The sequence below is a fragment of the Pomacea canaliculata genome, linkage group LG13 (assembly GCF_003073045.1).
Source record: "Pomacea canaliculata isolate SZHN2017 linkage group LG13, ASM307304v1, whole genome shotgun sequence".
Taxonomy (NCBI): Eukaryota; Metazoa; Mollusca; class Gastropoda; order Architaenioglossa; family Ampullariidae; genus Pomacea; species Pomacea canaliculata.
The window spans coordinates 4,083,440-4,098,405 of NC_037602.1; the positions used below are offsets into that span (position 1 = coordinate 4,083,440).

Genomic DNA, 14,966 nt, shown 5'->3' on the forward strand with positions numbered 1-14,966 from the left:
ATGTGTGACGGGATTAGTTCTCCACAGGGAAATGGCTTAAGTTGATCTTTTCTTTATCTTATCGCCAGGCACGAAAACTAATAAAACTAATTCTTCTCAAAACATTTAAAGTTATATTTGTGACTGTTTCTTACACAACAGTATTTGTTTCCCCGATCTCTTCAAGTTCTCAAATAAGTTCTCCTGGAGCTCACGTGGCTCGTGGCTTTACTTCCAATGAAATTGTTTTCTGTGAGAAATAAAAACAATCTTTTGAAGCATTTCCTTTAGAATGCTTGTAGATCAGTTTTTCGGTTTCGGTAAACAAGGTACATGGCTCACTACCGTACTGCAGGATGGAAATGATGAGGGACTTGTACAGCGGTAAAGCTCATACTGTTGCTGTCCCATGTCCTGTTCAGATGCTGCTGTTGTGGTCCTGTTACCTGTGTCCCCTACACAGTTCTCATTATTGGTAAACATGGTGTACGGGTACTTCCAGCTGTGTACCTCCTGTGCAAGTCAGGTAGATGTCTGCATTTCCATACATGGTGGTGTTGACCATGACCCTGCTATAGGTCTGTATACGCATGCGCTGTCCGTCAGGATCCTGCCGCTTACTTTTGATACCCGGCATCTAGTCAGGGTCGTTTGCAGTGTTGAGAATACCACTAATGGATATACGGAGGTGTAGTGATTGTTGAGAGTTTCTCCCATGATACAGAACGACTTTAAACAACACCGGTGACACAAGTCAGTCCTGCGATAACCTCTATCTTCGGGACGAAATCTTTCAGCTGATTGCTGAGTACTTAAACCCATCATGAATGGATATACGAGATTTTCATTGTCCTTAATTATGACCTGCTAAAGCAAGCAGCCAAAAAACAGGCCGGGTAAAATGAGCAGGGACAGAAGATCCTGTTGAGCCTGACTTAGTTTGTCTTTGTGAAGGGACACGATAGGTGTATCATGTAGCAAAGTTCAAAGCACTCAAAGTCAACCTTGAATACCACCGCTATTTATCGATTATATCGAACTGAGAGTAGGGTGCACGGTAAAGACCGTGTCAGGCGGAGAGTTTGAGTGGGTCGAAAGGTAATCCAGGTGTTCTGGGTTGAACTCGAGGACGGCAACCAAAAGGGCAAAATGTCTAATTTTGATCGTCAGGAGGGATACAGAATAGAAGTGTACCTATTGATTCTTTTGACTGGGAGAGTTTTAAGCAAGAGGTGTCTGAAAAGTTGGCAATAGCAACTGCTGACGACTGTTCTCTTCAAATGTGGAAGAGTCAGACCTATGAAGACCGTGCCAGACTCTTTCACGCAGGCTAATTTTTCGTTTTACTTTGCTTCTGTGAACCAATAACTAAAATTATTACCGCGGGCGACTGTGAAGACGACTTTGTCCGGAACTTCAAATCGCTCTTAGAATGTTTCAGTGAATATGAAATGGTGTAGCTGGCAGACGACGTGCACGGTGAAAGACTGCACTCTGCCTCATCTTCCCGTCCCTCACTACGACGATGTTGTCATAGCACATCAACAAAAGACTCTCAGTTCTTGGACAGTTATTGATCTTCAACTTTTGCCACAGCTTTGCAAAGCAGGAAAATTCCTTTTGTAATGCAAGATTGCTTGGTGCATATTGCATGCACAACGGTCCAGTACGTGATCACGGCAGTGGGCAAGTGACAAGGCTGACGTGTCCTAACGCCTCAAAACGCTGTGACAGCCTGCAAATCACAGATCACCTGCGTAGATGTGATAAGGTAAGCAGATCTTGATGTTTTAGTTTTTGGGGAGAAATGATTTTTCATAGCTGGGCACAGTTGCCCTGTTCGAAAATCTCAAATGCAGCGCCATATTTACACCCCAGACAAGGGGCCTGAACCAATAGTGAAAAAAGACTGAAGCACCGAAGGTTTGAAACTGCGCAAGAAAAAAAAAAGCAAACTCAATGTATATTTATGCGGAAGAAATATTCATTCAAAATAACTTGCTGATAATTTTATTGTTTTTCGGTCAGCCAAGAAAACAAAAGCTCTGGGCAAGGCTAGGTTTTTTGTACAAGATCATCCGACGTGTGATTGGATGATCAAAGGGAGTTAACTAGACTTGGGATCGGACTGAGGGAGGAGGAATGTATAAGTACTCGTACAACTAAGATCCCTGTGCTGTCATAGATATAAGTTCCAGCAGGAAACAAAAGGTCTGGAAGTCTACACGGTGATTACATTTTGTCAAATAAAGATCGTGAGAGTGCTGTCCCTTTAGGTACCTGACAAATCATACAAATGCCTTTCAAAATATTTTGTAATTCTTATGTGCAGTTCATTCCTTTTTCTGTTTCTCATTAATTTTAGATTGCACCCACACTCCTGTGCACATGAAGGTTTGCGGAAAGGTCCGATTCCTCTTTGACAACTCTTAGAGAGACAAGCAAGATGAATACTCTTCAGCTTGAAGATGAGAAGCAGCATGACGCCGATGGAGGTTCGCTCCAATACACAGTCAGTCCACGTATGCTACTTGTCAGGTAGGACATAGGCCCGCTGCAGACATGTATACTGGGAGGGGGTGGAGTTCGTTGACATGAAAGGTCACCATCTGACCGGGTAGACTCGTAGGTCACTCGAGGAGCAGCCCAATGGTGTGAGCTCTGTGATAATAAATACATTTTTTTTTTAGAAACAATGACTCAATGGGTAAAATCAATAAAGAATCGTGCTTATATTTTTTATTGGTTTTCTATTAATGGCAACAACCACTGCGTTTTCATTGCCTCGTGTCACGAGGGAACGGATGAACGGAAGTAAACGCCAACACTATACGTGCTGCGCAACCATCAGGGGTGGTAGTTATGAACCGAGAAGTCTTTGTCCTAGGACTACACAGGGAACTTAATGACAAGTGTCTTGTTTCCAATGTTAGCTTTTGGAAACTTGAGTTAACAATGAAGGCGACGTACACGTGAGGGTGGATGATGACGGGTGGGAAACAGAGGTGGAGATCAACGGAGCCAAAGGTAGGAGGAAGATTGTGGTACCTGGGCTCGGATATTTATAGAAAGCCGTGGAATCATGGAGAACAACTTTTCAGCACTATCCAGTGTCACAACTTGTCAAATTGCGGTCTATGATTTTGTTCTTTAAATGAAATAAATTATTTCATAAAGATGAAATTGACAGAGAAAAAGTTAAAGTCGAATGCTAGAAAGCCAGCCAGTGGTAACATTTCTCTGTCCACACTGCCTTCCTTCACTTTTTCTATTTGTACAGACGCCCCGAGTTCCCCAAATTTGACCAGCTGATCTCCAGAGCAAATTTCATGCACTGTAATAATGAGGGTACCTGCTACCACTTCCGGGACGAGGTGGAAGCGTGGATGAGGAGACACGGTGACTACATGACGCTGCCTGACGTCCTGGCTGCGCTAACAGCCGCTCAAGACAAAATCTGCCACCCGGATTTCCCCTCAGACAACACATCAGGGTATCGCATGGGTCACATCACCTTGAGGCTCGTAAAGCAAGCAGTCAGGTAACTGTCTCTTCCTAATGTTAATAAAAATGAATCTTTATAAAACATGGCAGCCATGGAATGAATGCAATCTTGAGAAAACTTTTCTAAATGCAGTCTAGTTGTTTTTCTTTTTTTTTTTTTTTTCGTTCTTTCTTGTCCAGAAATCATTAAGTCTTCTTTTTCTGTTTTGCGTCCTTAAATCAGAGCTCTAATATACTGGGGCATAGCCAGGCAAGAATACTTTCACCTGCCTTACCTGGACTTTGCGCTTCAGATGATTGACGTGGGACCAACGTCCAGTCACGTGGAGTTCATCTCCAGCCTCAACGACTCGGACGTTGAGTTCTACGAGTATCTTAAGGTGAGAACCTTTCAAAGACCTCCACCACTATTTTTACTCGGTATTAAACACCATTTTAGATGCGTATAAAGTTTCACTCACATTGATCTTTTGAAGTGCCATGGTAGCAATGCTCCGTGATATCGGCCTTCTGGTTCTTCTCAATTCTTATTATTTGCTAAGTGAGTGATGATGACTTGCAAGAAAGGAAGAAAATAGAAACAAACAAACAAATAAAAAAAAAGGAGAAAGCTAAAAGGTTTATTAAATATTTTACTGTTTTATTCAGAGCCTGCGTGGAGAGGACCTGAGCAGAGTGATTAGGGCCTTGATGAAGCAGTATAAGCCCGACCAAGGTATGGTGTGGGACAGGTACCAGACTCACCTGGAACGCTTCATGAGGATATTCATCATCAATGCATTCAGGCAAGACATCAAGATGGCAGTCAAAAATATCTACATTGATATCTTTATTTTATGAAAACTGCATCCAGAAAAATAGGAGTTCGGTGTAAATAAGGCATTTTTTTGTATAAGCTGGATAACTTTAAATTAGCTCGAGAGGATGGGACCACTCAAGAAAAGATACTATTGGGCATTAATGGAAAAAAAAATGATTTGTGAGAAATCTTTGTCCCATGATCCTACTCTGCTGTGGTTGTAGCGAAGAGCAGCGTGAAGAGAGTCGAAACGACTTCATCGACGTGCACATGTACTTCACCACCGCCTTCAACACCCGAGAGAAAAACATCAGAAAACAGATGAGAGAGTTCGCCCGATGGATAGAGTTAAAGTACGATTGGAATCTCTTCAAGGTGGGATGAATCCTCTCTATATGAAAAAACTCTTAGTAAGTCTGTTCCTACGTCTGCCTCTCTTCTTCTTCTCTCCATGCCTTATTTTTCCCACCCTGTTCGCTCACTAGCTTTGTGTGTGTGGAAGAAACTTAAGAAATGAAAGGTCTCTCTATCGGCATATCAAACTTTGCCTTTCACCTTTAACAGGGAATCAAAAATGTGGAACGTCTACGGCGCCACCTTGCGAGTATTAAAAAGGTAATACTCGCCCCTGAGTACCCGCAAGAAAAATATGTCGAAGAGACTTCAAAGAGAATGGTACACTGCCTCCTACAGACCGTAAGGTATCTTTGTTGATATGTATTTGATTATGTGATATGATAAAGGCTGACAGATGAATGTTTTTAATAGAAATAAGAAAACAATCAGACGATTGTCCAGCAAAGAATATCGTATAAATATACAAAACTTGCCTTCTCAGTTTTGTTCCTTTACTAACTAAAAGGGTATGTACAATTTCTTTTTAAAATGATGTCTGTGTATAAGAATATAAAAGCTAGAAAGTTTAGTTTCTATTTTTTCTTTTTTTTCTTCAGTGACGAATCGCTGCTCTGTGAAATGTATAGCGAGATAATGGACTTCGCACTTCAGCTCTCTTTAAAGAAAAGAGGTTCCCAAGCAGCCAAAGATGTCTTTGAGATGATTGGAAATTTCTTTCTTCGTCTCAAGGAAGACAGCTTTAAGGTTAGTCAAATAGCTATGATGTACCTACTTCAGCCATTGTGCGTCTATGTGACTTTAGTGAGTAAATGAGAACAGCTAAAGACTAGGGGGTACAGAGGGTGAGAGATAGTGGGAAGAAGAGAAGTAGAAATTGAAACTTGGAATTGGTGAGAGATGCGAGACGAAGAGGAAAGAAGGATAAGATGTCGAGAGATAGAGAGACAGCAAATGATTAGCTACTTCAAGTCAACAAGTAGTTACATAGAAATAGTAGATGATATTTATTTATTTATTTATTTATATATTTATTTATTTATTCGTGTGTGCCTGAAAAGAAAAGTTGTTACCATTGTCCACAAGCACTCCATAACACAACGAGCACTTACTATATACTGTACTTTTCCCGATGTTCAACAGGACAACGAAGTTGCACGAGGGGCTTGTAGTCGAAGCTCACACATCTGCTGGACAACATCGGCGATGAGACCTTCCTGGCCATCTCCTTCGCCAGGCCTGTCGTTGATCACGTGCTTTGCGCCGCCATGGTCACGTGAGTTGAACATTCTCCTCTCAAGAGTTCACGTACCTGAGTTTGATGAAGGAATGGAGGGATGTGATAGCTGTGTGCTTCAGGTAGAGTCTTATTAATTTTATCATTTTTGTTTATCAAAATTAGACAACATTTGTGGGTTAAAAGAAATAAACACCACGATTACATGCATATGTTGTAAATTACGAGTTAATTTCCAAGTTTATTCATCCTTTTTTTTTTTTTTTTTTTCTTACGCTCCTTGGTCTTTCTTGTTCCATTCCACTGGTCTCAGTTTTTGCAATAAGTATGTTTTGAATGTGGAAGCTGCTTGTGAGACCAAGAAACCTATTTTACAAAGTTTCACAAAACTTTGCATGTGGACAGTTCACATTCACGTGCATTTAATTCCAGGTCACGTGACCACGCTGTCTGTGGATAAACATGATCAAGGCATTGCTCAAGCATCCGACTGAGAACTGCATGAGCGCAGCCTGTGATGCCATAAATAAAGACAAGATCCTGAAGTGGAAGGTAAGCTCTCACATTCTTGAGCTACTGACCCTGTAGGTTCGCATCGTTCATTGATAAAGTACTCATCTTCCAATTTTCAATTTTCCAAAAGCTTGGTTACCAATATTTTACAATACACATACCTTTCTAAATAATCTGCACTTTGCTAAATCTCTCACTTTTAAATTTCCCCTCATCCGTCAAAGATGTGAAGAGTGAATATTTATTATTCCTAGGTAGAAACGGAATGATGTAAACGATGGAAGAATAAAAAAATATTAATTGCAAGATAAATAAGAACACCCTCGCGAGTATGTACAGATCCAGATTGACAACTTGTCATTGAATGTTTTAACAAAGGACTACCCAGAACAGGTGAAGGAAATCTTTGCCATACTGAGCACACTGACCATTCCAGACTGGGTGCAGAGTGAGGACATGGAAACAAGTGTTCTGCTACTTGAAGGACTTTGCAGATTGTTTACTAGACGGAGTCGAGTAAGCATTCACTTATTTTCCTCTTTTCTGATGAAAACCGCCTTTTCATTTGTTGGTTAATCAAAGCATTACTATCCTCTTTCCTTTTCAATTGTTTTCGGTGTATATTTCTTATCATTGTTAGCCCTTCCTTGCACATTTTCGCCAGCAAAATTATGGCAAGCTTTCTATGTCTCCCTTAGAAAGGCCAAACTTCAAAAGAACATCAAAGAAGATATGGTCTTCTTTGTCTTCCACTGCATCGAACTGCGTGACGAGCAGTTGCTTACATTAGCTTCTGATGTGATGTCAAAAATGAACTTCAACGGCAAGGTATGCACCCGACAGTTGGTAGAGAGTTGAGTGGCGAAGATGCACGCGGCATAATTCGTTATTTTATTTTGTATTTTGAAATCACCATTTCAGTGAATTCTTGTGAATAGATTTCCCTTGGCTTTTTTTAATTGCAGACCAACAAGCCCCTGGTTATGAAGATAATTCGTTTCCTTAACAAAATTTTATCAGATGATACTTACGGGTGGCTTAAAGAAGATATAGCACATGAACTACCCTGTTTAGTACAAACCCTGGCACAGTGCGTTGACAAGGTCAGGTAAGTAGTCTGACAGTTCCATCTACACTTTTATCAGGAACATCAATAAAGGCAGACAACTCATTTGAGATCGTGAAATTTTTGTAGTCAACAGATCGGAAATGGCGTATATACAAAGAAAAAGTCGACGTTTTGTTGCTTGTGTTCCAATCTGTTTCATGTGGTTGTTACCCGTTCAGCCACTAAACCAGCTTTTATGAGATTGTTCGATTCTCTGCATGGATTTATTTTTATAAAGTAGTACATCAGTGGTTTTGCTATGGGTAAAGTTTGAAGGTCTATTTCGCCAGAGATTGGAAAGTATTTTCCTGGGAGGAGTTGGAGGACATGGTCAGCCTGTGTCTGCGATGCCAGCAGGGAGGCTTCGTGCGTGACGACGACAACCTGACAGCCTACTACTACGTCTACATCACCATCTCTGCTCACCTGTACCAGTGGGTAAGTCACCTCTCGTCTTGCATGTGATGACAACAATATTAACTATAGATACTCGGTTTATTTTTTTCTCTCTCTCACACACACACTTTCTCTCTCTCTATGAGCGCAATAACACCGGATGGAAACACCCTATGAACATTTTTGCTTTCAGGTGGACTCGGTGAATGAAATGAACCTTGTCAATGAGCTTCTGCCCGGGGTGATTGACATGCTGGAGTCAGACAATGACATTGTGAGAGTTACAGGAGCATGGCATGTGCAGACGGTCACTCGCTCGGGTACAGTTGATGGCCAATACATGGACCGACTAATCCAGATTTTCCTCGAGACGGAGTCAGACAGCGTCCTTTGTAAGTCAATCAGTTAGTCTGGTACACATCATCATGTTGCATATATTAGCTAAATCTGGTCTGACAGAGAAAGATAAAGAAGAAAAGTTCTCACTGATCAAAGACAATTTGAGTTTAATAAGAAAAAAAAAGAAAACGCTTAAAAAGTGAGAAATATTCATCATGGAATAGTTTAGACACCAAGACAGGAATCACGGGTTAATAAATGATCAACATTTAGAGTTGTGGTGATGGGGGTAAAGTAATTAACTTGTGAGAGGACGAAATGGATCGAGATGATGGAAATCCTACAGTTCACACCGAACTGTTTTCTTTCCTTCTAGTCATCTGGTTAATTCTACGCTTGCAACACTCATCTTTGTTGCATTTGTTATTATTATTGTTGTTTCACAGGCTATCTTTCAATAGCTGAATTAAAATATGCAAGCCCGTTGCCTTACACAGTAGAAAAAATGATAGTGAAAAAACTCAACAGATCGTGATTCTGGTTGTCTGATTCAGCTGCCATCAGCAACATCTACGAAGAAAATACTGAGGCCCTGACGCCCTACTTCCAGAATCTGTTTGACCATCTGGACAGCAGTAACACGATGGTCAAGTCGCAGGTGGGGAGGCTGTTACAGAAGGTGGCTGAGTGTCAGCCAGATGTAAGTAGTCCACTAATTATACTCACTGCTAAATTGTTTACATCCCTCTGAACAGTCCAATGATTGTTGGAAAACATTTGTTTGAGATGGCGCTTGTTTCCTCGCAGATATTCACACACAGACACGTGGATGCTCTCATGAAACATGCCCTGAAAGACTTGTCCAGCAGACGATCATTCTGACAGCCGTGGAGGAGATAACCAGCAAGACCGGAGAAGATAACACCTTTCATCGAACAGTTGACGACGCCAAGTCTTTGGAGTGCGAACTGTGCAGACACCATCACCAATATCCTGCACCACTACGCCGTCAGACAGAAGTGAGGCTTGTGAATGGAAACTAAGTACTGAAATTTATTATCTTTGTAACACGATGATCAATGGTTGGAGACTTGCTAAGTAAATGGGTACATTAGTTATCAGAGAAGTTGAGGGATGAGCTATTCGCTTTGCACTTGCCATGAGACGAAAGAAGAGAACAAAAGAGAGAGACAGAAGGAAGAAATACGGAGAAGACATGTGTCAGTCTGTGACCGTATACGTTTTGATTTTTTTTTTTTTATTCTTTACCTGTACAGGTTGACGGTGCTGCCAAGATCGTAGACTACATGATAGAAGTTATTCAAACATCATCAGACAAAGGTGCTGTCGGAACAGCTTTGAGGTCTGTACGACTGATCGGCGCAAAACATCGATCTCTCTTAAAGAAATATCGTCGCCCGATCGAGAAGTTTCGAAGTACCACAAAAGACAGAGACCAGCGCAGTGATTGTACATTGATCATCAACATGTTGGACGAGGAAAGGTCAGTATCCATATATTTTCATTCTTTTTCTTTTTCCGTTCATTTTCTTATGAGGTTTCACAGACCAAAAGTTACTTATTATCGACAAAAGTTCCAGAAGGTGGCTGTAAGTTTCTTAGAAGGTTCCACTACATCTTTCCGATTGCCAAAAGTTCGGGAGAAGCTTCATGGCTTTTGTACTTAATTGCCACTCCATATGTAGCTCAGTCGTAAATGTTCAAATAATTGTCTATTTTTCTGAATCTTCTTCTTCTTCTTTCCTATACGCCCCCAGTGGAGCATAGGGCCGCAACCACACGCCGCCATCGGACCCGGTCCTGGGCGTCCCTTTCCAGTTGGCACCATTTTTCTGAATAGGTTTATATATTTCAATTGTTTTCAAATGTTTGATTTATTTTCAATGATTTTTCTCTGGGGTTTTGTGCTGCCAACCAACAGTATCAAGAACTTCACGGATGAATCGAGGATGCCTCAGCAAGACAAGGAGAATCTGGAAAATGGCAAAATTATCGTAGGGACTGAGGTCAACGAGGTTCAGAACACCACCCGAAACCAAGGAAAAGACCTTGACAAAAAGACTATAGCCAACGTACAAGAGCTCGACGAAAAAGTGAGTTCAATAAACTTCTATAGCCTGGAAATCAACTTTGGCTACCTTATATGCAACTTGTTGACCAAAACTTAAGCAGTGACTAGACTTTCATACATGTTGATATAGATTAATATAAATAGAACAAGTTGGGGCAAAAATATATTGATGCTCGTTATCAATGCTATAAAAAAAAAGATCGACGCTTACAGGTCAACCAATCTTGATAAAAAAAAACAAAAAAACTTCTATTTCTTCATGCTCACAAGTTATATAGAAAGAATGTTTACATAGACATCTGGCTACTTGCCATCTTGGGCACGTGACATCTCCAAGCTGCTGAAACCTGAGCAAGAAGCTGACTGGCAAACGCTTAGTCGACGTCTGGGCTACAACAACGACGACATGCGGAAGTGGGCGCAGCAGCCGGACCCGTTGTACAGCGATGCTCAACGAGTGGTACACCACACACGATACAAGGGACGCAACCCTCGCCGTGCTTACCGCCCTTCAAGACATGGGCCGCGAGGATGCCGCTGTCATGGTGGAGATTGCCATGAAGAATACAGGTGGAGTAGGCACTTCGGTGCAAGACGAAACATTCGAGTACTCCACCCCTCGTGATATCTTCATAAGCTACCCGCCGGGTAGCCAGAACGAGGCGCAGTCGCTAAAGGAACATCTGGAAATGGCTGGTTACACCTGCTGGTTGGATTTAGAGCATCTGGAAGTAGAAGACGAACTCTTTCAGAAGATCCAGTCCAGAATCGAGGAAGTGAAGGTGGTCATCTGCTGCATCAACGAAGATTATTTTAAATCTCATGTATGCGAAAAGGAGGTGAGTGACCTCGAGTTTTCTTTCTCATGTAAAACGTTAATTAAGTTTTGATTATTTAGTGTTCACTAAGCGTTTGATTTTGTATTCTTATGTGGCATACCTATTCCACAAGAACATTTAAGTAATGTTTTGAGAAAATTCTGAATTCTCGATCCTGAAACTGGCCATGCGACTTTTTACTCTCGCACGCACGCACACACGCACGCACGCACAGAGAGAAAGAAAGAAAGATTCTCAGATGTTGGTCGTCCAACCTTAGGTGACGATTTCGGCCCAGCTTGAAAAGCCCATCATTCCTTTGCTGTCGGAGGAAACATCGTGGCCGCCTTCAGGCAATATGGGAGCCATCTTCAACGACAACTTTTACATTAACTTTTTTCAAAGTCCAGACAAGACGACAGAGTCTTCTGGGTACTGGTCGTCGTCCATTTTCCAGGAGCTTCTGTGGGAGCTCATGTGCTTGAAGGATTTGGTGCGAAACACAGCCTTTGTTCGGCCAGGTGAGGATCCAGATGTCGGAATAGGTCACTACAATGTTGCAAATAATTCGCCGGACTTATCTGATTCGTAAATTTCCATTTTGATTTCATTAACTGTCCATCATCTGCCTCTTCATTTGAGTCGAGCTTATTCTGTTCAGTAATGGAACACGCACGGTCTGTTTGGTGAAGTAGTTTCACTGCTCCTGCTATGTTTTACGCATATTTGTAGCTACAGCTGGGCAATATTTTGAGTAAAAGGGAAAAATAAGATTGTGATGGTCCCACGCCACTCTGTTTGTCTGTATGGCTGTCTGGCTGTCTGGCTAGCTGTCTCGTTGGTTTATATAGCTGAATATTTTAGTTTGCAGCTATAGATAGGCAACTGTTCTACTGCTGCAAGAGAATTATAAAATGTTGATCTTTACATTTATTTTTCATTGACTCAGCAAGATAATTCGCTTAGACTCATAGTTTTGATACTCTAGCAAATATTGCTATTGCAGAATATAGGTACTGGTGGGACCCAGAGTTGGAAGCGACCAGGGTGGACACACAGGATGGTAAACCCAATGATAAACTTGAGAAGCCCTGTTCCTGTTACTGATCCCGATTCTACTAAGGTATTAAATGGCTTTTTACCCTGTTACCCTTCTCACGCATTGAAAGCAAAATCACATCTGTTCATACGAGAAATTAGAGGCAAATACAAGATCGTGGCAAACTCTGATAATAAATTTGTTATTAGAAGTATCATGTAACCTACACTTATTGTCGGCCTTCCCTTGCGCATGCAAACAGAAATGTCAACATAAACAATTAGTTTATAAACTTCTCTTCACAGGTGACAGTCTCGCCCGACGTGTTCATCTCCTACCAGTGGGGGAAACAACCACAGGTGAAGAAGCTGTACGAGGCTCTGACGTCACGAGGGTTCACGTGCTGGCTGGACATCAAGCAGATGGGTGGAGGAGACTCGTTGTACGACAAGATAGACGAAGGCATCCGCGGGTGCCGCGTGGTCGTCTCATGCGTGACCCGAAATATGCTTTGTCGCCAAACTGTCGCCGAGAGGTGAGCTTAGTTAAGCAAAACGAAAAATTAACGGCCATGATGGGTGGATGGAGAGAGGGGAGCTTAAAAATGTTAGATTTTTTTATAGAGGAGCCATCAGTATCGTTAGCGTTATTTACTGATGTTACCGGTATACAATAAATTACATAATAGTTATGATAATTTGTAAGGATACGGTATACATTGCCCTGAAACATGCAGAATAAAACAAAGAATAGAAAGAGAGGATAATGATAATACTCACATGCATACATCACGTGACTAAAAATAACATAATACAAAGTGCAGAATACTAAAGAAAATCGAGAGAAAGACGCCTAAGACAACTCTAAAATTACGTGTGCAGGTGAGCTTGGCCGACCATTTGAAGAAGTCTCTCCTGCCACTACTAGAAAAGACAGATTGGCCACCCCCTGGTCCAGTGGGTGTGATCCTGACAGAGAAAATATACATCAAAATCATGGATCCAGCACTCCAGGAAAATTGGAGCGGGGAGAAGTTCGAGGAGCTGGTGGGCAAGATCAGTGAGCATGTTTCGGGCCCAGGACCCGCACCCATCGCTGTGTTAAGCACAGCATCACCGACCGCGTATGACCCCAGCCGTGTTCGAGGAGAACTCTGTTTCCAGGGCAACGCCTCGCAGCCAGCAGACGACTCTATCGGAAACCCACCAGCCCCGCCATCAACTGACAACGAGGCGCAAGACGCACCGCAGGACCAGGACTGCGAAGACGTCCAGAACGATGAATGTGAAAGTCAGCAAGTAGACTTACCCTTGCCAAATGTGGGCAGTGCCTGTTGTGTGGTCCTGTAAAATATAATTAGGGTAACTTGCAAATTAGTGCTTACAAGCCGCTTTTTATATTCAGTACATTCAATACTATATTCAATACATGACAGAATGGTCTGCATTTTTTTCTGTTTCTAAAGTCCACAAGAAAGTAAGCTTGGTGACCTCCTACTGTTTTCTATCGGAGACGGTGTTAGTGTCTGCATGAACTTTATTTATACAACAGACATTAGTAATTTTGTCGATGTCAGGTTTACTTGTTTTAACGACTTTCACGAATAATGTTCATTGTAACTTTACTCCGCCTCGCCTTGACTTTGGGATCCTGCTCATATTCTTTAACGCTTTTGCGATATCACTGTATGCTGATGTTTATCTTTGTGGCAAATTGTAAGCTATGTTAATTTGTAATCTATAGATGTATCTCTGTAAACTCGACTTTATTTTTATTTAGAGAGCAAAGGGTTACGTTGATTGTCTTTAGATCGGCTAGATTCGTGTTGTCCATGATTGCTTTTGCGAAATCTTCTATGAGAGTAGTTTATTGTATTTATAATGACATCAAATAATTTACTTTAGCTGGCGAGAGATATTCTTTTACTAAAATGCCACGAATGAGGATTTTTGGTCTTTGTTAAAAAGTACAGGATGATGTTGTATTATGACAACTGTATCTTGTCTATGCAACAGTCGTTAAGTTCAATAGAATTGCCGTTTAGAGATGTAGAGGCAAGAGCGGATAATCCTCTGTAACAGTTTTCAGATTATTAAAGCTTTGAATAGCCCCTGAGAATCAATAAAGTTGTATTGTATTGTATTGTAAGTACGGACACGTGATATAGCAGTCCACTTCTCAATTTTGTCCCTCGGTGGTCTTGTAGGATATCGATAATCTGTCGAACACCGTTAACAGTTGACAGTTTGACTATAAGAGAGAGAGAGAGAGAGCACATTTTTCCTAACGTGTATCTCTCGTTATCAAGGATAAAGAAAAATATGCTACACTTGTGTCTTTCGTCTTTTTTCTTGTTTTTGTTTATTTCTTGTGGTTTTTTTCCTTTTTTGCCAAAATGTGGACGTGTTCTAAAAGATACTCGAGAACCAAAAAACTTTTTTTTCATCTGCTTTACGCTGTATTAATTAAACTATGTTTTAAAAATGTTTTCATAGTTTGTTTTCTTATGGATGGATACATGTACGCCGGTAAGATTATATTTTGCTTTCAGAACAGGAAACTTCGATCTGACATAATAAACAATCCCAACAAAATGCAATAACAGTAATGTGAACACCACGATAAATACTGAGATGATATGTCTGCTAACGTCCCACACATACAGACAGACATACCTACAAACGTTTCCATACATAAATCTACGAAAGAATATAGCTAAATGAAAGGACTAAGCAATCTGTTCACGCGGAATTCTGTTTTATTGGCAATTAACCCTAAACTGGACAGC

The 14,966-nt window shown here is 41.3% G+C and overlaps 2 protein-coding genes across 4 annotated transcripts; both read left to right on the top strand.

Annotated features, from left to right (window-relative positions):
- The first annotated feature begins 373 nt into the window (after positions 1-373).
- Positions 374-6,898, top strand: LOC112554513. 2 transcript variants are annotated; one of them, XM_025222302.1, is made up of 11 exons: positions 374-1,750; positions 2,345-2,517; positions 3,260-3,520; positions 3,707-3,863; positions 4,132-4,268; positions 4,507-4,657; positions 4,847-4,983; positions 5,236-5,383; positions 5,780-5,912; positions 6,306-6,425; positions 6,765-6,898. In XM_025222302.1, the coding sequence occupies exons 2-10, from the start codon at positions 2,426-2,428 to the stop codon at positions 6,365-6,367; spliced, it is 1,278 nt and encodes a 425-aa protein (XP_025078087.1). In that variant the 5' UTR covers positions 374-1,750; positions 2,345-2,425; the 3' UTR covers positions 6,368-6,425; positions 6,765-6,898. The 2 variants fall into 2 exon arrangements, with proteins under 2 accessions (XP_025078087.1, XP_025078088.1); XM_025222303.1 differs by lacking the exon at positions 374-1,750 and having other exon boundaries at positions 2,125-2,517.
- On the top strand, positions 6,774-12,713 carry LOC112554514. 2 transcript variants are annotated; one of them, XM_025222304.1, is made up of 10 exons: positions 6,774-6,902; positions 7,085-7,214; positions 7,352-7,494; positions 7,785-7,932; positions 8,084-8,282; positions 8,784-8,929; positions 9,037-9,248; positions 9,507-9,733; positions 10,172-10,343; positions 10,617-10,742. In XM_025222304.1, exons 2-7 carry the CDS (start codon positions 7,119-7,121, stop codon positions 9,109-9,111), a joined length of 807 nt encoding a protein of 268 aa, XP_025078089.1. In that variant the 5' UTR covers positions 6,774-6,902; positions 7,085-7,118; the 3' UTR covers positions 9,112-9,248; positions 9,507-9,733; positions 10,172-10,343; positions 10,617-10,742. The 2 variants fall into 2 exon arrangements, with proteins under 2 accessions (XP_025078089.1, XP_025078090.1); XM_025222305.1 differs by lacking the exons at positions 6,774-6,902; positions 7,085-7,214; positions 7,352-7,494; ... (1 more) ...; positions 8,084-8,282; positions 8,784-8,929 and adding exons at positions 11,420-11,660; positions 12,146-12,262; positions 12,484-12,713 and having other exon boundaries at positions 9,120-9,248; positions 10,617-11,160.
- Positions 12,714-14,966: the final 2,253 nt, after the last annotated feature.